The sequence below is a fragment of the Pholcus phalangioides genome, unplaced genomic scaffold, assembly GCF_987345545.1.
Source record: "Pholcus phalangioides strain wild (caught in Gottingen) unplaced genomic scaffold, Ppha-v1.0 ptg000003l_1, whole genome shotgun sequence".
Taxonomy (NCBI): domain Eukaryota; kingdom Metazoa; phylum Arthropoda; class Arachnida; order Araneae; family Pholcidae; genus Pholcus; species Pholcus phalangioides.
Genome location: NW_028301596.1, coordinates 6,993,103 through 7,015,495, shown reverse-complemented (window position 1 = coordinate 7,015,495; position 22,393 = coordinate 6,993,103). Strand labels below are relative to the sequence as shown.

Below are 22,393 nucleotides of genomic sequence, written 5' to 3'. Positions count from 1 at the left end.
AGAAGTTCAGAAGAAAAATATATACGGATGAGGTGCATGTGTGGTTTAATAGTACAGTCGAATCCCATTTTAACAAATACTGTTATAGCAAAAATCAAAAATTTAACACTTTTCTATCCCCCAGACAAGTTTACATAACAATGCAAAAACCTAGAATTCCTTTATAACAAAATTTTGTTATAACAAAGTGCTTGGCAACTATTTTTATTTTTTTTTGTTGCCAGGCTGATTTAGCGCTATCTGTTAGGGTTACCGGTAGAACGATAGGAGCACCCAGTGACATTTTAAAGTCACTCACTTAATACTGTGCCAGAAGATGATGTTCACGACATACCATTGTTTGAGCAGTAAAAAACTTGGCAACATAAAGTATACGAAATATACAGCATTAATGGAATTCACAACCATCTAAACAAGATGAGTTGTGCTACTGGTACATTTCACTTTAGAAGCTGTATTCATTTGGAAGTAAAATGATGATCTGTCTAGGATTCTATTGGGAGAGCTTGCTCTCTCTCCCCCAAATCAGTGACTTCCGTTTGTGCCACGATTTTGTCCTCTTAGCGATTCAGAATTCTTTTTTAATCACCCGAAATCTCACAGTTGAAGATGGCGGCCAAGAAAACAGTGTGTAGGAAATATTACCGGTAATTTCATTGCAAAAAACAAAAACTAGCACATCGCAAGGAGGTCAACTGGAACGATCTGTTGGACACAGGAATCACACAACCCCTAGGTAAATTTTGAATACCTAGTTATACAAATGCAATGCCAACCAAACTTTTCGTGCCGATTGCTATCGAGCAACATTTTAGCAGTGCACTTTGGGAAATTTTACTTTATTTCACTGTGGAAAATACCAACTTTGGTTAAAAACTGAAGTGTTTTCTCATCAGATTAAAGAATATTCATTTATGAAGAAAGTTAATAAACCATTATTTTTAATATTCGAGTAATGAGAACTAACAATAGTGGAAATTAGTGCTGAAAAGATAGGATAGTATGTTTGCTTGAAAAGCATTTCGCTCACCAAACGTAAACTACTACTTTACCGCACACTGCCTCTATTCATATCATACAGCAATTTAATACTGGCCGAGTTAGTCAGAAATGAAGGCACCATCTATCGGTGGGTCACCTCAGATTAAGTAAGGACTTATCTATGACCTTCTTCAGGATCGAACCCGCAGACATGACTTCATGGGGATAGACGAGCACCTTACCACTCTGCCATGCCAAAGGTAAACTATTGTGACAGAAACGGAGAGAAACCACCAACTGGGCAGCAACCTTGCTTACGGAATCATAGCCAATGATCTTGGAGCTTGCTTACAAATCCAACTAACTGTGGTAGTTTTCGCCAACATTTACTTGAATTCATGCCAGTTGATGCCAAAATTTTGACACGTACCTCTCTCTAAAATACATTTTCACATATGCAACTTATTTTTTTTATCATTTCCGCCAAATATGACAGTACCGCCAATCTTCACCGAACAGACACATCACTTGTATGTAGCTGTACATCAGGAAGATAGTATCAAATAGGAAAAGTTGGTTTTATTTTTGTGTCGCCAAGTCCTAAGTAAAATGGCGATGAAAAGGAAGTCGCCAAATTACGGCCATAGAATGATGAGAATTTACCAACCAAAAAACTGAACAAAGTTGTTGAAAACACGCCAATGAATTCATTTGAATATAAACGTAAGATATACAGAAATTAAGAGTATAATTGGAAATAAATTTGAAACGATACTTGTACCAAGATTTTGCTAGTGACATATATTTTTCACCAACCACTCTGGCGAGCATATTTGAAGGGTTTAAATTAATTAGCTTTTTATTAGCTCCAACCAACTCCAATGAGCCTATCTCAATGTCAACTACTAGGTCAAGAGCAAAGATATGGGAGAAAGGACTGCATTTGCCAAACACGAGAAAATACGGGACATTGCCAAAAGAGATGCCAAATACGAGTAAAGTGGCCAAGAACTGATACCAGAACCAGAATAGAAATTTTTCGGGGATTAACTGGCCCTTATGCGGGCCATCTATCCCCATAAGGGCTGGGGGCCTGTCGCGTCCCCCTGGTGAAACCAAGAACTGATATCAGTGAAAAATCACATAAAGCCGGGTTTTTTTCCTAGGAAAAGGTTTCCTGTGCCTCGCGCAACGTGATTCGCCTAGCGTGACACGCCGTCCACTCACCAATAAGAAAAGCAGCATGACTGTTTTCCTACAGAGCGCAATACTGCTCACGACGGCGCTTTACGTCGGGCGTGATTGGTCGACTGCTTTTCTTTCCCTTCCCTTCAAACCGGAGCATGTAGTCGACAGAGTAGCTGATGCCAAGGCCATATACTATAAAGCCGGGTTTTCCTACGAGCAGGTTACCTGCAACGTGTGCAGCGTGAAAACGCTGATTGGTTAAAAAACGTGAATTTCAGGTTTTTAACCAATCAGCGATTTCACGCAGAGCGCGCTGTAGAAAACCCTTTCATAGGAAAACCCGACTTTATATAGCCGCCCTGATCTTATGCGCCACGCTAGGAAAACACAAATGCGTAGCGTGATTATATAATGCGTTGCTGCCAAAGCGAAATTATACAGTTCGGTTCACGCTGCGCAAACATTTATTCTTAGGAATAGGTTTGTTACGCAGCGTGAACCGAATTAGACTATTTCGCGCCGACAGAAACGAGTTACATAATCAAGCTACGCGTTTGTGTTTTCCTAGCGAGGCGCATCAGATCAGGGCGGCTACATAAAGTATATGACTTTGGCATCAGCTACTCTGTCGTCTGCATGCTCCGGTTTGAAGGGAAGGAAAAGAAAACACACAAGAGTGAAGAGAATATCGGCAAAACCGCGGCGCACGACGCAATTGACTCCTCCAGAAGCAGTCGGCCAATCTCGCCCGACGTAAAGCGCCGTCGTGAGCAGTATTGCGCTCTGTAGGAAAACAGTCATGCTGCTTATTATATATTGGTGAGTGGACGGTGTGTCGCGCTGGGTGAATCACGTTGCGCGCGACACAGGAAACCTGCTCCTAGGAAAACCGGGCTTTAAGCCGGGTTTGCCTAGGAGTAGTGGTGAAAATAGTTTTCCTACTTTGATCTATGATATTTGTGCTGCCATCTAGTTTCAGGATAAGAAACGACTGATGATATGAAGAAGTGAATCTCCAGCAGACGATATCGGTCGGTTTGGTTCCCAACAAGTGATGCCCAAAAACTAAACTGAATCAAATAAAATGTTCAGTTCTTTTCATGGCATTCAAAGACACGCTCAAAACAAAGTACCTTGAAAACAGCAGACGACAAAGGATTCCCCTTGTGATATATATTCACCGCATGAATCATTTTTCGTTCTTAAGTTAGATGGCAACACCAATATTATATATATATACTAGGGGGGCTCTCGGCAGGGGGCCCCCCACTTCTCTTCACAACATATCTTGTTTATTTCGTCCCACTTCATCAGCGTGCTATGGAAGGAGACGTGTGAAAGCACCAGCTTACTGAAGAAGCGAATTTTACTAAAAATTATGATAAAGCAACAAAAAACAAATGAGATTCATCAAGCACCCCCCAGAAACTGGGGCCCCAGATTCAATTCGCTGAATTTTAGTGGGGCCCACACTGGATATATCTCGGGCTACCGATGTGTGGCAAATTTTACAATGTTAAACAACAAAAATCAATGGGATACATCCAGGGGCCCCAAATTAGAACCTATCAACATTCCCATGGAGCACTGACCTGGAAGCTTGTCGGACACACCCCTGTAAAGGGCCACGAAAATTTTTCATTTTTTTCAATTTTGCAACGAATAAAATCCAGGGCCCCAGGAAACATTTTCATTTGTACTCGTTTTACCAACGAATAAAATCCAGGACCACTCACGCAACTACCCGTGACCGAATTCGCAAATTTTTTGGAGCCCCCAGACTGGATATATCTTGTGCTTCCGCTATCGCAAATGTTTCAACGTTAAAGCAGCAAGAAAACAATGAGATCCATCAAGGGCCCATGGAAATGAAAACTTTTAACTTTCCCATGAAGGCATACGTACAACCCCCCCCCCCCGGGTACCCCGACCCTGTGTTTTGGGAGCACTGTTGTTACATTTATATTATACATATACATACCTCTCGGCATGACCCCCCCCCCCAAGGGCAGGGCTGACACAGGGCCGTCTCTATTCTACCGACTAGAATAGAGACGGCCCTGGCTGACAGGACCAGAACGATCTTATCACTTTTTGATTTTTCACACTATAAATTAACCACAGAGGGGCCCTGAAAAGCTGGTTTGGCGGCTCGCCATAAGCAACCGAGTGACGGAAGTGGGCGAAGTTTTTGAGTAACGGAAATCTGTTACGTTTTTCCGTCACTCAAAAACTTCGCCCACTTCCGTCACTCGGTTGCTTAGCAACAGCCCCTTTTCGAGTTTGTGATTTTATATTATAGAGTAGATATATAATAAATATATATATATATTATTGGTGCTGCTGCCACTGAACTGAATCAAACAAAATGTTCAGTTCTTTTCACACATCCAAAGAAGCGCTCAAAACAAAGTACTTTAGTAAAACAACTGTGACCATATTTTATCTGGAAAAAAAAAATGCGTCATATTATCTTTCAAATTCGGAACATCGCCAATTATGCAGCCAAATTTCTTTTTGAGAGATTCCTCTCATCTTTCTGGAGGGGAATATAGTCAGCCGTGACACCGCGTAACTAAGCAACGGTATGTAAACAAACTGTTTCAAGTTATGTGGTATGGGTTATTGCTATTCATTTTTAATTGTTTTCATCTAGTGCCTTAAAAATGTCATCCGAAGATGAGGATGATGAATATTTTACCGAATCTCTCGGTGAAATTGATCAGAGGTAAGTCATGGTATTTAGAATATTTTGAATATAATTCAACAATGTTGGTTTTAAATTGTGATTTCATTTTTAAAAACAAATTTGTTTGAAACAGTGATTTTTTAAGTCATCTCTCTTCAACACCTTGTTCCAACAACACTAAATTTCATGATGTTTTTATTTTTCAATCAGGGAAATTAATTGAAAAAAATAAGGAAATTATACCATGTTTCAAAAAGGCATACACAGTGGAAGTCTTCGTGGTTTGAGAGAAATGTAATGCATGTTGTCTCTGGTAGATTTACAACCACCTCCCCGATTACCGATCAAAAGCTCAATTGCATTGGTTTGCCAGGTATTCCCCAACGAGTAAAGTAGCTGGCGAGCGAACCATTTTCAACTTCCAGCCCAGTAAGCCTCAATGCACATGACTAGTAAAATTGCTTTCTAGAGAAGCGAGCAAGTTTTTCATTCCCGTCTTTATATTTTATTGCGAGCCAAAGCAAGAGAAAAAGTTACCACACCCATATTGCAACTGGGAGATAACAAAGACAGCGGTGAGTGAGAAGAAAGTAATTTTACCGCACCCATCTCCCTCCACAAGGGCGGGGCTGACATCGCTCTAGCCCTGGGGCCATGGACAATTCTCATCATTTTTTCCTTTTTCATGCTACTACTACTAATAAGCCAGACATGCACCTCATCCATATTCCTCTGCGGAACTTCTAACGAATTGATACATGTTGGAATTTGTGTGTAAGAATAGTAAGCATTCCGCGAAGTTTGTTTCTGTGTAATGCTTGTTATGTGTAGTACTGCCATCTGCAATTAATTTTTTTAAACTATGAGTTTTTCGCAACTCATAGTCAGTGAAGTGTAATGAAGGAATAATTATACCATTGTAGGCCTGTTGCTCTCTGCAGCTAGACTTTTTAACGGAGAGATCAGCTCTCCCATTTGTATCTTGAAATCGGAAACCGCAGAAAAACAACTTCTGCCGATCACCACTGCAACAATGGTGAATTTTTCATGCTATACATTAACTATAAAAATGCCTGTAAAAAGTGTGACTGTGGGACCCGCAATGGATATCAGCCTAGTGGGCAGTGTGTTCCAGGTTGTGGGGGCCATGCTCACACCTGCAGAGTGGGCAGCAAGTTTGTACTGGATAACATTACTACACAGAGTAACTTTAGTAGCATTGAGTAAGACCACAAGCATTCTTTGGCTGGTAGACACCCTATGTAATTGAGTCTAAAGGAGTAAAATGACTATAGTACTTTGCTTGGGCACGAAAAATATGTGAAGATTTTGTCACTCTCCACTGATCATAAAAGGTTTCAACAACTGGCTTGCGTAAAGATGAAGTCATAAGAGAGAAAATAAAATTCAACTGCCTTTTTCAGGGAATCTAACCCACGCCCAGGGCCGGACTTAAGCAAGTGCGAAGGGTGCAGTAGCACCGGGCTGCTAAATTTTAGGGGCCACAAAATAGGGTAAAAATACTTTGATTACATTTGATATATTACATATTTTGACTTGGGCGTTCTTAACAAAGCATTTAGAAATTCTTAAAATTCTGTCCCGGAACTCTAAAATTGAGACATCGAGTCCTCTGGCCTAGGGGTTTCACAGAACCCCCTTCCCCCAAGCCAAGAGAAGGATGTAAGTGGATCTAGTGTCCCAGGCGTTGGACCAGATAGGGATGCCAAATTCTTCATTTAAAACTATTCAAAATGATACGAGGGAGGAATAATTCATGCTTTCCTGGCTGAAAGACTATATATTTGTGGCCCTGGGTAGACAATTGGTTCTCTAGCTTGACAGCCCTCCCCCCCCCAACCTTTAAGTGACCAGGAACACACTTGAAATTTTTCCGCTGGGCAGCGGGCACTATCACCCAAACTTATTGTTGAATCGATATTATATTATTGACAATTGAATATTGTTGAACCATGAAATAATATTTAACATTCATTATCGAGTGCCAATATAACTTGCATTAGGGTGTTCATGGTTTAGAGGGGCTGCAAAATACTTAAGTCCGCCCCTGCTCACACTTTTTCACTTACTGGATGAGTGTGGTAGACCACTATGCTACAAAAACAACGAATCTCTCCCTAGGAGCTTGGGTGCATTGAATGCGGCCATTTATGAGATCTAACTCAGGCCAAATGACGACTTATCGGAAGATGGCTTATGCAAAGATGGATTAAGTTGTTTAACCCTTCATTTGATCAGTGGAGGGTGACATCATCTTCAGATAGTCACAATCTTGTGGAAGTATCAGCAATTGTGAGCTTTGGCCCGAGTTAAGTCTGACTGTCTGTATAGGGCCCTATTCAGTGCACACAAGCGCGAAGGGAAGAGTTTGTTGCTGCTGTAGCATAGGTCTAGTGCGCTCATCTAGTATGCGAGAAGGTGTGCATTCCTCGCAAGGCTTCACATCTGCCAGTTGTTAAAGCCTTGATATGAAAAATATTGTCCAAGATGATAAACCCGCAAAACATTGAGTTTGTGAAGAAAAAAACACCATGCAGAAAAACAATTGCTAACAACAGTAAATAATAAATATTCTCTTAGCGGAGAGTGATGGTATCATTTTCTGCTATTCATGGACAACAGGCTTATTCGAAGATGAATGCAGGAAAAAAATTGACTACCTCTGCCGGAAATCAAACTAACTATCCCCTGGCAATCCAGACTTGTCCGCTGGACCACTATGCTGCAGAAGCAACAAAAATTTTTTTCTCAGAGCACATAGGCCTATATGCTGAATGAAACTATACAAGGGACAGTGACATCTAACTCAGCTGGTATACTCATATGTACTGACAAAAAGTACTGTATATTTTAAGCAAAATTGTTGATGCCACTAATCAATTTACTTTTATTGCCTTTGTCAGAAGCGGCTCTAGGTTACTTGTTATTTAATAAAATTTCCAGATACATCCATCCATTGGGAGCACTTTGATATCTCAGAGAGAGATGTGAAGTGGGGGTGTGTCCGGTCCTTCAATGTCCAATGCATATTTTAAGCAAGTTTTCTAAACCCTTGAATGATGTTCTATGAGTATGATATGTGTTATAAGTAATATGACAATAAAAAATAATACAATGAAACGTCACCACAACAATGTTTGATGTAATGATAAATCCTTCTGCAATGATATTTTTTCAAGTCTTGTTTGGAAATGTCTATACTCTAATGTAAAACTGCTGCCTCTGGATATAACGATAATCCCTCTACTACTTTTTTTTCTTGGTCCGCAGAGTATTGTTAAATCAAGATTTCACTGTAATAATTTTCTCAACTGAAAAAATTATTTATTTTGTGGGTGATCCAATATATCAGTGTTTTCAAATTATCAACGAGGAACTGAAAAAAACTGGTTTTCATTATTGTATAGTGCCTCTAATTTTTTTTTTTTTTCAGAATAAAAGACGTGATGAAAGAAACGCTAGAGTTCCTAGGCATCCTCAAATCGAAGAAAGAAGAAATCGTAAATGAAGAAAATCATGAATCTGAAATTTATAAGTTCTTGGAAGAAGCGGTATGTGTTTTTGTGTTTAACCATTGTTAATTAATGCATTTTTACAATAGTAAGTTTTTTGATTATTATTGATGCTCAAATTATACAAATACAAAGGCAAAAAACAACAGGCAAAATGCCCTATGAGGCGGCTGAGAGAAAGATGCCCATAAAAAACAAATATGGATGTCATATATATTTCTAAGATACAGCAACTCAATCAAAAGTACAATTATAAAAATTACATAAATGATAAATATTATACAATGTCCATAAAAAATGTTTATGGTTGCCTTATTCTAAGCATGGATAGATTCTCGATTTACCCCAACATGTTTATCGTATTTCTTTTTAAACATGTCAATTGTGTTAGAATTTACTACCCCCCCCCCCCCCCAGGGTTATGTTATTCCATTTAATAACAACCCTGTTAGAGAAAAATTCCTTGAGACACCACAACCTAGAATTGTCCCTTACCAATTGATAATGGTGCCCCCTTGTCAAAGCAGTCGATTGACGGTGTATTAATAATTCATGGTCCATCCTATCCATCCCGTTAAATCCCCCCCCCCTTTGACACCTGCATCTTTCCAATGTGAACATATTTAAAAAATGAAGTGTCTCTTCATAACTGAAGCCCCCATGTGCCAACAAGGATACGTGTAGCTCTTCTCTGTCTGCACCCCTTCAACCAAGTCTATGTCCTTCTGTAGGTATGGTTTCCAGAACCTTACAGCATATTCCAGTCCAGGACAAAATAAACCTCGGAAAAGTGGGAGAATGACTTTAGGAGAATGCAAAGAGATATTTTTGAAGATGAAACTGAGCATTCTATTGGCTTTTTTGAACACAGCTGAACAATGTTCAGGAAACCTAAGCCGCTCATCAATGAGAATTCCCAAATCGGTGACCTTAGTTGCATCCAGGATATTGACACCATTCAATTCGTAAGAGAAACATGGATTGTTTGAACCAAAATGAGCGACCATGCACTTGTCAATGCTAAATGCCATGATAAAATCCTATTTAAGTTGATCTGGAGCAAATCCCTATCGCTTTGATTCCTGACTACCCTTCATTAGCTTCACGTCATCTGCAAATTTGCTGACAATCCCATCGATACCCTGATAGAGCTTATAGATAAAGAGTGATTGAGAAAAGTATAGGGCCAAAGACACTTCCTTGAAGAACTCTAAGGCAGAGCTTTTTTTTTCTTTTTTTCACAAATCTAGAAAAAACATTGAGGTGCAAACAAGTACTTTAGGAGCCAAGCGTTTTTCTTGTGTCTGAGCTAGTAATCATGCACAGAAAATTTTAAGCACCTGTATCAGTTTTTTAGTTGCCATGGCGACATGGGATTTTTCAACTTCTAACTTAAGGATTTTTTTAAAATTATATTTAGGGAACCTTTTTAGATTTATTACATAACATCTATATTACATATTTCTATTGTTATTTTTCCAGCTGGCATCATTACATTCCTGTGAGGGTTTAGAAGACTTCTATCTTTCACATATTCAAGAATTCAGAGAGCAAAACAGCATCAAATTACTGTCGAATACGGTTAAAGAGTGTTGTTGTGGGAAAAATTCACAACAGCTCAACTCGGAACAAATCGATGTAACAGATTTCTGGGATTTCTTTGTTCATCATCTACACCAGTTTTCTACACAACAATTCTGTAGTCAAACTGAAATCTTCACCTCCGTTATCCCCACAAACGTCTCGTGCATGAGAAGCCACATAAGTTTTTTGAAAGCCATCTACGAGCAAGAACTTGCATGGAGACTATATCAAGAACAGCACGTAATGCAGCTACGTGAAAAACAGTATAGCAGTTGCTGCTATTTGTGCTTGCTGAACGATTGCCTCCACGGTATATGTACGGATCAGTTACTGTTATTCAGTGGAGAGTTCCGTCCAGCGAACTGCTCATGGACTGAAATATTTAGTCCATACTTCAAGTTGCTGATAGAAGAACTCACTGGTACTCTCCAGAATGTTTCCGATTGGTACCAGACACGATTAGAACTACCGATTACAGTCAGAGCGATTTTAGAATGTACCAATAACCCCAAGCGAGAGGAAACATGCAGGACTTGTTGTATTTCAGAACAAATAAATCATCATATTTCTCTCACATTAGAAACTTTAGACGGAACCAAAGACCTAAATGACTCTTTAAAGTTTCGATTTTTATACATTTCAGCCATATTAAAGACAATCGAAGCATTATTTATATTTGAATACCAAGTCCAAGCATTAGAAAATGGTCAATTCAGCATTGCGGATTATTTACATGTGCATGACTTTGAGGAGGAGCTAATATCTGAAAGTAAATAATATTTTAAGACTTTGTTAAAATTTCCCAAAAGATTTGAGAAATTAATTTAATTCACGCTTAAGACCAACTTTTTTTCATTTCATGTTTATGAAAAATACTTATTCTATTTGTTTATGCAGTAGACTCTCGACTATCTAGCCTCCGTACTATCTGCCCTGGTTTAAAAACAATAGTACATTAATGAATTGCAATATTTGCCTTCTCACATTTGTCTTATTATTCATCAATGAGCAGTAAAATAAGTTTCCATAGTTTTTGTAACAATTTAGCCGATATTTGACGTTAATGTTTAGTTCATTTTGAAAGTTTATACATTTGTACTGCACCACAGTGTCCCCAACCTATGGGTATAATGGATTCCCTTTAGTTAAGGTGGAGGCACCACAGACTCCCTGTAGCAAAGGTCAATTTCCATACTGCCTCTCTCCCCATGAAATCCAAAAAATGTGTGCTTTTTTTAACAATTTGTATATCAAAATAAATTACAATTTAATGCTTGTAAATGTTGAAATTACCAGCATTAAATTAGTTTTGCAACACTAAATGTGTTCTTCCTGCATAATAGTAAAATAGTAATAATAGTAAATGAAGATAATTCACAGACCCCCTTACAAGGTACTCACGGGTCAGTTGAGAAACACTTGTGCACAGTGTATATCATTTTGTCTCCTGCAATTAAGTTTTTATTTGAAATGTATGCAATATTTTTATTCTTGGACTTCTTTTTTCTGTAGTAAATTTTTAAAACTATACAGCTCAGAAGTACATGACAAACATTTATTAAGTACTCGCAGCTCAGAAAATATGAATAAGAGCAGGTTTTGGTATAAAAAGGATGTTTTTGATAGTAAATGGGTGGAGGTAGGAAGTGAGTATTTATTGAACTCCGGCCTGCCCTTCCACCACATTAGGCTGGATAGTCCAGAGTCTACTTTATATTACATTATATGTATTTTAATTTTCCATGCTTATAGACCTTCAAGTGAATTCGCTTTGTCGATTTATTTTAATTTTGTGAACCTTGAGGGTGTTTCATTTTAATATTCATTACATAAATGGGTTTTGAATTTAGGCGTTTGCTATAGTCTACCAGCGGACAGCCCAGCTACATCACCTCTCCATCAGAATATTGATTGCATGCCTATCGATTTGGATACATTTTCAAGGCAGTGGAGGTAATTAGAACTTTTTGCATGTTCAAGTTGAAACACCATACATTTCAAGTATTCCTGGTATATTAGTATTTGGCTATTTATGATATTTGGTGAGGTCTCCTATTGTCCTATACAACAATACCATCTATAGTCAATGCTAATTATAACGACTGGTCTCAAATATTTTCTATTTCCACCATGTAATTTTTTTATCCAATATAAGGGCTGGTCGAATATAACTAATTGATCAAACACAGCTGAACCCCCCCCCCCACCCCTTTGTTTTGCAAAGAAATAGACAAAATACATCTTTGAGTGTGTTTGACTTTTACCATTGATTCTTGGGGAAAAAAGGGTATGAAACATAGATGGTTTGCATATAAAGTTTTTTCACTTCTATGGAAAACTTGATGGTTAACTACAGCTGCATGTTTTTGTTTTTTATAGCAGCATCCCGCTAGAAACGAGGGAAACCATGGCATGGTGTGTTGTGCTCATGCAAGTCGACTGGATGATGTTCTTGTTTCTTCCCTCTCCCCTTTGCTTACCATTCTGTTTCATTTTTTTCTCACATGATGGCTCACTTCCATGAGGTTGATTTTTTTTATCTTATTCATTGTGCAATTTTATTTAATTTTCCGATGGGAGAATATACAGACAAATGCATTTATGTTTTCATATTGAAAATTATTCATTCAACATGGCTGTCTTAACACTAGAATGACAGGAATTTTGAACTGCCTAGAACGACAGATAGTGGTCGTTTTGACCACAATAGGAAAAAAAAAATTGATATAAATTACTTTTCTCTATCATATATACTATGTATCTTTCATTCGGAAACAGAAGAGAAATTGTAAAGGATTATAGGAAAGAGGGCACGAAAGTGAAGAATTTGGCTAAAGAAGAAGGTGTGTAAACCTTTCCTCTTTTTTTTTTTTTACAAGGGGAAAAAGAGTTGTCCAGCTGGTTTATATTCACCCCACACACACGAACCATCTCTACTGAAACCTCCAATTTTGCACTTGTAAATGGAGCTTCTATGATCAAATTTCGGGCTTCAAATTAGATGTTAAATTAGATCTTCAAATGAGATCTTAGACAAACACTTGTCCCATGAAGAAATCGAATGAAGTATGCAGCATAAAAATTAACGAAATTGCTGCACACATTGCAAAACAGTATGTTTTATTTCAGGATCTAGTATAAATGACAATATAAAATAACGATTCTTCCTCCCTTATTTCACAGGCATTGTTTCCTCAATTTCGGAATGTTAAACAACATGCAAAAGATACTTCAAGAAAATCTACAAACTACTCAAGAGAAATACGCTATTGGTGATCAAGAAGTTTTTCCAATATTTCGTGACTCCCTGTCGAACATGAAGAATTTGGGATGTGCTGTCCAGTTACATCACGTATTGCCTAGTGTATTCGAAACTGTGTTCGAGTTAGAACATTTCCTTCCATTGCTTTATGCATCTAGTAGAAACTTTGTGCATTTTAAGTCCTCATTTTGTCATGTCGTAAATATCCATTTATCAGACATTTTAAGTAATGTAAGGCAGGTTACCACATCGAAACCTTCAATCAAGAATATATATGAGGCTGTATCGAGTGCTGAACTCCTAAAATATTGCCTAACGAAGTATAAAAAAAGCATGGAAAGCGATAGATATGATGCGTAAGTTATTATTATCCATTTCCATAACTTGATATAACTGCTTGATGCTTGTAGAAATTGATATGAATTGCTTAGCACTGCTTTTTAATTGAAAGCACAATAAATAAAAAATTAATAATCTGTACCAAAAAAAATTTTCATTTTCGTAACGCACACATTTCAAAACCATTGAGCATTTTTCATATCAAAATATTGCATAAATATCTACGTAGAAGAAAGATGTCCTTTCCCTTGTTAATACAAGATATACTGTATTAACTGAGGGGCGTAGCCAGAAATTTCATTTGGGGGGAGGGACCAAAGTGATAGAATAATAGATTTGGCCATCTTTTTCCTTTTTTCGGTCATTTTCTCACATTTCGGGGGGGGGGGGGAACAACGCCAAAGGAGTGCACTATGCTATAGGAGCAGATAAGGTATTTTCCACTTAAAGCATATGGAGGGTTGTAGTAGGTTTGAGTCCCCGTTGATGTAGAAATGAATTTTTCTGTCCAAAAAAAATATCAACATCGCTGCATATAGCCAGTTTACTGAAAATCCTGAATAAATTTGTTAAAATTGCAAATTACTTAACATAATATTGTATCTTATGTAATTCCCTCCCCAAAAACTATGTCTTTTTCATGCTTTTAATGTTCTTTCTTTACGATTTTTCTCCTTTTTCTTTCATTTTTTGGACTTTGAATAGTGGTAATCAGTTACAAACTGTGCTGAAAATGTGTGAGGATGTTCTCAATGGCTCAATAGAGATGATCTACCTTGAGCACATGAAACACCTTGAGTGTGGAATTCTTCTTGATGCTGAAAGTTACGATTTCTCTGATACCAAGCCATTTTGTGATGTGAGCATTACAAACATTTTCTCGTAACATTCTAAAATACTATATTTTAATTTATATTGTGACACACACACATTACTATGCTTCAAGTCAATTTTTCTGCCTTAGCTTACTGTAAACCCCTAATATTTATTATACCCTCCCTCTTGTATAGCTGAACAATATATATATATATATATTGTATAACTTATTTAATAAAATTCCAGATGTACCCATCTTTCGGGAAAACGCTTTGATATCTCCTTGAGATAGAAAGCAGGGTGTGCCTGGCCCTTCAATGTTTAATATGTCAATGTTATAATGTTAACTAAAAAGAGGAGTTTTTATTCTTTTTCACAAGTCTTTCTTTTGTGTTTTCTTTTTTCTCAAAAATTTGTTTTCTTTTTCTGTTATTATTGTTTTTGAACGGGTGTCTTAAATTTACAGAGAAACAAAGTTATTTTTAATGAAATTTATGCAAAAATACTAAAATCACGCAAACTTTACTTGAGCACAAACATTGATTTCAGGGAGAGCGAGTCTCCTACAGCATTCAGATGTGGAACATGCACATGAAAGCCATCTTAACCGACATGAAATGCTATTTGCCACACTCGATCGCAAAAGAAATTTATTCCAGAGTTTTATGTGAATCTGTTCTTTGTTTTGCGAGCCGATATGGCCAAAGTTCTCCAACAGAAGCTCGTACACCTCAGGTACAGAGTGATATTTTAACGATACTTTTGTGTATCAGTGAGCTGCTGATTCCTGCCTGTGATTCTTCTCATCAGTTGATTGGGAAAGATACCTTTGAAGGATCTGGACAGTCGGATACTCAAGTGAGTTTCACACACAATAATATGGATTTTATAATGTACAAGATGACTGCAAGTTTGAAAAATAATAAGATGGAAGGGCTTGTTTGCGATTTTGCTTGATTTTGTTATTAATATTTAGGCTTTATATGTGACAAAGATACACAGTCTTTCTTGCACTCTTTTGTCTGTCTTGACGGTGCTGACATCTCCAATATCTGATGTTCATGCAACATTTGCCAAAGGCTTCCCGCTTCCTTCTCTGTCTGTTCTGATGAAATACAACTCGATAACACCTTGGTTACCTTGGATCAGGACAAATCTATTCCCAGAGCCTGGTAACGATTTACTGATGTCAACAGTATCAGTGTGGCTGGACACGTCTGTGTGTATACATTGGTTGGAACCTAATATTGAAGCCTTAATCAGGGTATGGAGTATTACACCATTTTCCTCTGTTCTATCATTTGCTCATGGATAATGATATACCATTTTGAATGCATATAATGAATGTAAATGCTAGTTTTCAAGAGTGTTAATTGCTTCTGAATGTAGTTACATTCGAACAGGCATTCACAGTACACCAATGTGCGCTATCAATTCTGATCATGTCTCAAGCATCTCACATTGAAGAAAATGACAGTGAAGATAAATGTAAAGGACAAAAAACTGAATTGGCTAATTCCATTTTGAAAATGTTATCTTACTACGAAAGTCACACAGATCTGATCAGCAGCGTTCTGTTACCTGTAATTGAAAGGTATGTTTCCTCCATAAGATCCATGCCTTAAATTTGATGAAAACTATATAAAAATGGAATTTATCAAGCATAAAGGAAACATGTCAAAAACTTTTTTTAAAAACTTCATGTAATCTCAAAATGTTTTTTTTGTACTGCATTTAAATATAGACCAATTACATCAAAAATTGAGATTTTTTTATTTTCACTTCATTTCCAAGGACAAACGGGTGGCAAGAATTTGATAAATCCAAGTTATCAGATCCCTTATTCCAGGTAATTACAAGCTTTTTTTTATGCAAAAACAGTGTTACTTCATCGAACAAAGATTTCGTTTCAGAATCACATTCATTAGCTGAAACATTATTTCCCATAGGTTTCTATGGAGAATTGTTCAATTCATTTATTTAATGTTAAGGTTTATATTGAGTTTATGTAAATTATGATTTGCCAGTATATATTGTAAAACAGATATAGCTCAAAAAAATTAATCGTTGCTGCAGAATTTCTCAAGTTGATTGTCCCATTGCTTCAATTTTCATTTTAGAAGCCATGGTGGTATCAAGGGTTCATAAAGACTTTAGACCTTTATTATAGAAGGTAATATATTCATTATTTAAATGCATTTTTTCAGTCGTACACATTTTTCGTGTCATATTCATATATTAAAAAAATATTTCTTATTAGTATATTGTTAATTGTATTTATAGAATAAATTTTGTTTTCAATATTGTCTCTCAATTTTTGTGCACAGTATTCTTCAAAATGTATTGCCACTTATCCTGCAATGGGGAAAGATTTTCACTCCAAAGCATGTGCTGCAGTCATGGCAAAAAATATCTAAAAGATTCAGCCATTTCATAACTTGCACGTGTGAAGATGATGCTGCTGATTTAGATTTGCTCAGTGCATGCATTAAAAGTAAGAAAATTGTCCTATTCACTTTCTGATTGCTTTACGAATAAAATTTGATGATTTTCTAATGGCATTCAAGAATGATGTAACCAATAAGCATGTGATAAAACAGACTCAAATATACTGATTTATTTACTCAAAAATCCCGCTATCCGGGAAAACTTTTTTCAGTTTTTACATCAGTAAACTCAAGAACAATATACAATTGTGTAACACCACATTAATTTTATGCGGAAGTTTTCAAATTAGTACAACAGTTAAAAGCCAATTTAGCCTATATTTTCCACACTATTTCAAACTCAGACCTGTTGAGCTGAAAGTTTGTAGCCAGGCAATTTCAGAATCTCTTCAAGTCAATATCATTCAATAAGAGATGACCAATATGAATGGTCTATTTTTTTCCTCCTCGCAGAATAGCACATTGTAGAAACTGTGTAATATTATTTTTATTAAACTTATGTAACTGTTTTTTTTTACATTTTTGGATCTTTTCTAAGTGAGGAGCACTCCATTTTTATGCATCAGAAACATACTTGAAAATATGTGCGCTTACCTCTTCACTATACCAAGTCCAGTGAGATGGAGTTTGTCTTGTGTGGACGAATATTTTGAAAATTACATATCTGATGCAGTGCCATTTCAACGATCAGTTCCACTACAGGTGCGTTGTGAGACAATGTCATGCATTTGAATAATCTATATGTATGCATGTTATACTTTTCATAATTGCTAATTGTCTGCACAGCATTCTTGTATGACAGCATATAACATTTGTCCATTTTTCTGATCCAAATTAATTTTTTGAATGGCGGCATACATTGCTATTTGAAACCTTTATGCATTATTAAAATGCATCTACATGTTGTCCTTGAGTGGTTTGCAGGGATTTTCCATGCACATGTGTACGACTGTCATGAAATGTATCATTGCAAGCAAGCAACGCATATCAGACAAACACCAAACTTAGGAGGCTCTCCTCTGGATGGATTCGGTAGAGGAGATTGCGTTGCCTCTCTTTGATTTTGTATACCCAAGGCTGCAGTCAGAACCGGGTTGAACATGGGAAAAGGGAACGAAAGAGCAGGAGCTGTTAGCTGAGCTAGGATACTGCTCATGTGCAGTCCTGTTTTGTGTACATATGCTCCTTTAGTGAAGAAAATACCAGTCCTCTGTAGCTTAATGGTCTCTGTAGCTTAAGGACGCTATAATATCAATTTAGATTTTGATTCTTAGATCATGATTTATCATAATTATTCTGTTGATTTATACTCCTGTAATTGGACTTGTTATTCTGTTATACAAATTTATATATATATATATATATATATACATATTTAATAAAATTCCGGATGCACCCATCTTTCGGGAACACTTTTATATCTCCTTGAGATGGGAAGCGGGGTGTGTCCGGTCCTTCAATGTTCAATGTAGCTTAATGGTACATTGTACTGTAGCACTTGCCTGGACTGTGAGGGGATGGTGGCAGGCCTCTCATTTCAACTTTTTCCGGGGGGGGGGGGGATCGTCCACCCCTCTCCTGACTTCCCAAATGTTGAGACAGTGATTTAATGTTCTGTAGAGATGTGAATTTTCTTTCCAAAACCCATCTTCATCTCTGTTTGGTATAATATCCATTCTTTTATACTTAGAAAAAAATTGTCACTCTCTACCGTTTATACTATGATCAATTCAGTTAATATATTTTAGATGAAATCGCGTAAATAATAGATAAAAGCAATGTTTTTCTTTAATCCACATTTAAGCAAGTGAATTGAAGTATTAAGTTAAAATGTACATTTTTCCATAAAAAAATTAATTTAAGAAATGAGACGCGTGCGACCGCTTGTCACATATATTTCAGTCTTTGTTAAAGCTTTTTTTTCATTACGTTTCAACCATCACTAGTTTAATGTGTGATAATTTTCTGATAACTAGGTGTTAGTTTCAACACTGCTTTCATATTTAAAAACACCAGAAAAGTTTTACATGTTGACCGGCTATAAACCGATGGAGAAATATCAGAAGCTATTGGTTTTGATCGCAGACACACTGAAATTGATCCTGTTTAAATCCATTATACCTCCTGGGGTATCTGCAGAGCAAATAGCTATAGTGGATGGACATATCCTGCACATCACCAGATATTTCAAGAACTTCAGGTTACATTGATCTCCCTCTCTCTTTTTTTTATATTCATATTTCAGTACTTGTTCAGTTACAGTCAATCGGAGCAATTTTTTTTTTATCATTTGTCATATATTTTATAAAATGTTGAAATGATAGCCATAATTTTTGTAGAAGAATTATTGCTGATAAGATTGAATTATGTTTAAACTAAATGACATAGTAAAAAAAAAATTGGAACATGTTATATGCATATAGTCTCCAGCAATAACTAGTAACAAGACTGTTTTCTATATAATGGTTTTGATCTGAGAAGCTGAAATAAAGTTGAGCATAGTTTGTGAAAGTTTTGTTATAGTATTTTTTGGTAGTGATTCTCAAAATGTGTGCCACGCCCCCTTGGAGCACCAGCAACCATTGTCCAGGGTGGTGCAATGAGTGCCTATTCAATACCATGAAGTGGTTCTTTGTTAGACTATGCTGGGGAGTTGTGGATATATGTCCACTAGAGCCCCACAAGACAAAACTTTGAGAACTGTTTTATGGTGTATATGTAACACTAGATATATTTAAAACTGTTTTTTTTTACAATACAGTCGGTGATAGTTATAATGACCCGCATTCTTCCATTGAAAAAAGATTGTTAAAAGTTGTTATACTCACACACACATATATACAAAAAAAGAGTTTTTAAGACATCATCCCAGTCATTATAATGAGGGAGGATATAGATAAGATATTTTCCCTAACGAACTCGAGGCGACCACCGATAGACAGCGCCTTCACTTCCAACCCATCTCACTAATGGCAGTAAATTGCAATATAGCGATATGGCCAGAGTTGGTGTTTGGTGAAGTAGTCATTATAATGAAATGGTTGCTATGATACATGGTCATTATAACGAGCACATTGACTGCAGTTAGAAAACCATTAGTATTTAGTGAAAAAAAAATCAATTTTATTTCAAACTATTAAAATTCACAGAAAATCCTGTGAAAGTACCAAAGAAGAACAAAGAAAGAAAGACAGTGTTGAGGATGAAATGGTCAGACTATCAGGGAAAATGATTCTTAGTCAACCCAGTGGTAAGTTAACCCTTTCCTTAATTTGGTTTAATAAATTTTACTGATCCACATTATAATCAGCACAGTGGAAATAACCAAATCCTCTGTAAAATGTCAAATCTTTTTTTCTGATTTTGTGCAGGTAGTATAGTGCCTCCCCCAACTCTGGGAACAATAACCACCCTCCAAAAAAGCATTTAAATTAATGGAAATTGAAGGAAACAGTTATTTTCCGGATATTATGCTGAGGTGAGCTCGGAAAGAAAAGTCATCACGTCTCCGCCCGGACTCGAATACAAGAGGGCCTGGGTTCGAGTCCCGGCGGAGACGTGATGACTTTTCTTTCCGAGCTCACCTCAGCATAATATCCGGAAAATAACTGTTTCCTTGATATCTCGGGCTGAGGAAGAAGCCATCTATATCTCTCTAATGGAAATTGGTTAATATAGTTATAAAAAGGGTATTTTTTTTTTAAATAATATTATAATTTTTCCCTAATTTTTAATCTACTGGGGAGCACAGGTCCCCTGTGCCCCATCTCCCTCACATATTCTTCTGCCTCTGGGCTTATCATTGCTGAAATAAGGTTTTAGGGAGGTAAGATATCTCATAATAGCCAAAATACAAAGCATAAGTGTAAATGCTGCTGTGACTGATGATGAATGAAAATGATCAAACTGATTTTCATGCTGTGAAAACAACTTATATAAAGATTATGAAATTCAGTCATTTAATTGTTTGCAATGTAAATGAAACCCATTATTCATAAAGATAATATTTATAGGCATTTTTAATTCATGTAAGAATTTCAAATACAAATCAATCCCCCATACTTCATGAGAAATTTGTGGTGAATTAAAGAAAAATGTGTCAGAACTGACTGCACTAAAAATTTCAGAACAAGTTCATTATAAAGACTCTTCTGTAGTTTGCAACACCATAAATAATGTTATGACTCTGGGTATAAGTATAATCCATATTATATAACGTAATATGTAAAGAAGGATTTTCTCAATTAATATTCATTTGCATTGTTTTGACATGATAATATAATCTGATTATGTTTGCGTCTTTTCAAAAGGGATGAAAACACTATTTTACTTGCAAAAAGTTCTCATCGTCAATGAACTATGGATAAAAGAAAGTCTCGGCATACCAGAGTTGATATCAGACTCAGTGTTCAGTGCAATTAAGCCTGACTGCCTGCAACATGATAACAATCATCAAAATGATGTTGTTGAACTCAACAATGAAGTAGTTCAAACAACTGATTACTCTCATCTTGGTGAGCTTTTAGATTTAGACTTTTTATACCTATTTTTCCATTGCAATCAATAAATTTATAATTCAAACAAAAATTTATATTGAATCAGAAATTTATTGTTAAATTTATAGGGTTTTTGCTTTATTAAAAACTTTTATATGGGGATTGTGTGTGTGTGAAGCATTTACAGGAAGAAAAACTAATAATTATCCTAAAAAGTGATTTTTTTTATTTGCAGGAGAACCCACTACTGCTTTGATAGATACTAATTCAAATAAAGAATTACCAGCAATGAACCAAACTTTTACAAAAGAATCACTGAGTGATGTCTTAGATGAGAGAAGTCAATCAAATATTTCTATGAACTTGGATGTTAACAGTTTCATAGAAAATGCTCAACAAGTACCTGATTTTAATCCTTTTGAACATTTTGATAAACTTGGTGATTGCAAGTTTAATGAGGTGAGTGAGTTTTAAATATGCAGTTGATTAACTGAAGTATGAATTTATGTATAGGAGTTTTTTTAAATGGAAATTTATCTAGGTATAGATGTGACACAATTTAAATAATAAGATTTTAAATATTAAAAGAATAATATTACAAAAACAAAGTCATTGTATAAAGATACAGGTTTTCAAAAATATATGAAGACTAAAATTCACGAGTCATAATATCTCGCAAAACATTAATGTGTGTTAGACCAGTGGTTTTGGACTGCAAGATAATAACACTTAACTATTTTCCACCTAGACTGCAAAATATCTGTCAAAACTCCCGTGGGAAGCTCTGCTAAGTCACCTACCCATACTTGGCCTGACGGAATCTGGATTTGCATCTCTGCTAAGTCGCCGGTGGGATGTTCGTGGTGAGGGCCCTGTTTCTGAAGAACAGAAGATGATGATACTGGAACTTCGAACCAAATACAACATTACTTAGTCATTGGTCGACTCATATAGTGAGAAAAAATCTATTCAGTTCATAATCTCATTTGCCAGAGTTAGGCTAAATAAAAATTTTGTAAAAAAATAAAATGAATAATAAATTGAGTTTTTAATATCAG

At 36.3% G+C, this 22,393-nt stretch overlaps 1 protein-coding gene across 3 annotated transcripts; it reads left to right on the top strand.

The window, feature by feature from the left end:
• Window positions 1–4,687: 4,687 nt before the first annotated feature.
• LOC149087977 (uncharacterized) lies at window positions 4,688–22,387 on the top strand. 3 transcript variants are annotated; one of them, XM_089243300.1, is made up of 18 exons: window positions 4,688–4,754; window positions 8,313–8,430; window positions 9,874–10,744; window positions 11,826–11,928; window positions 13,159–13,593; window positions 14,282–14,435; window positions 14,942–15,250; window positions 15,369–15,656; window positions 15,796–15,986; window positions 16,187–16,241; window positions 16,513–16,565; window positions 16,720–16,886; window positions 17,378–17,541; window positions 18,816–19,039; window positions 19,989–20,089; window positions 21,150–21,353; window positions 21,571–21,794; window positions 22,084–22,387. In XM_089243300.1, exons 2-18 carry the CDS (start codon window positions 8,326–8,328, stop codon window positions 22,267–22,269), a joined length of 3,834 nt encoding a protein of 1,277 aa, XP_089099426.1. In that variant the 5' UTR covers window positions 4,688–4,754; window positions 8,313–8,325; the 3' UTR covers window positions 22,270–22,387. The 3 variants fall into 3 exon arrangements, with proteins under 3 accessions (XP_089099426.1, XP_089099417.1, XP_089099433.1); XM_089243291.1 differs by having other exon boundaries at window positions 4,703–4,897; XM_089243307.1 differs by lacking the exon at window positions 13,159–13,593 and having other exon boundaries at window positions 4,730–4,897.
• Window positions 22,388–22,393: the final 6 nt, after the last annotated feature.

Coding starts and splice junctions, on each gene's coding strand:
- LOC149087977 (XM_089243291.1), top strand. CDS start 4,836: ATGTCATCCGAAGATGAGGATGATGAATATTTTACCGAATCTCTCGGT. Junction 11,929..13,158: donor ACATTTTCAAGGCAGTGGAG/GTAATTAGAACT, acceptor CTTATTTCACAG/GCATTGTTTCCTCAATTTCG. Junction 16,242..16,512: donor TATCAGATCCCTTATTCCAG/GTAATTACAAGC, acceptor TTTTCATTTTAG/AAGCCATGGTGGTATCAAGG.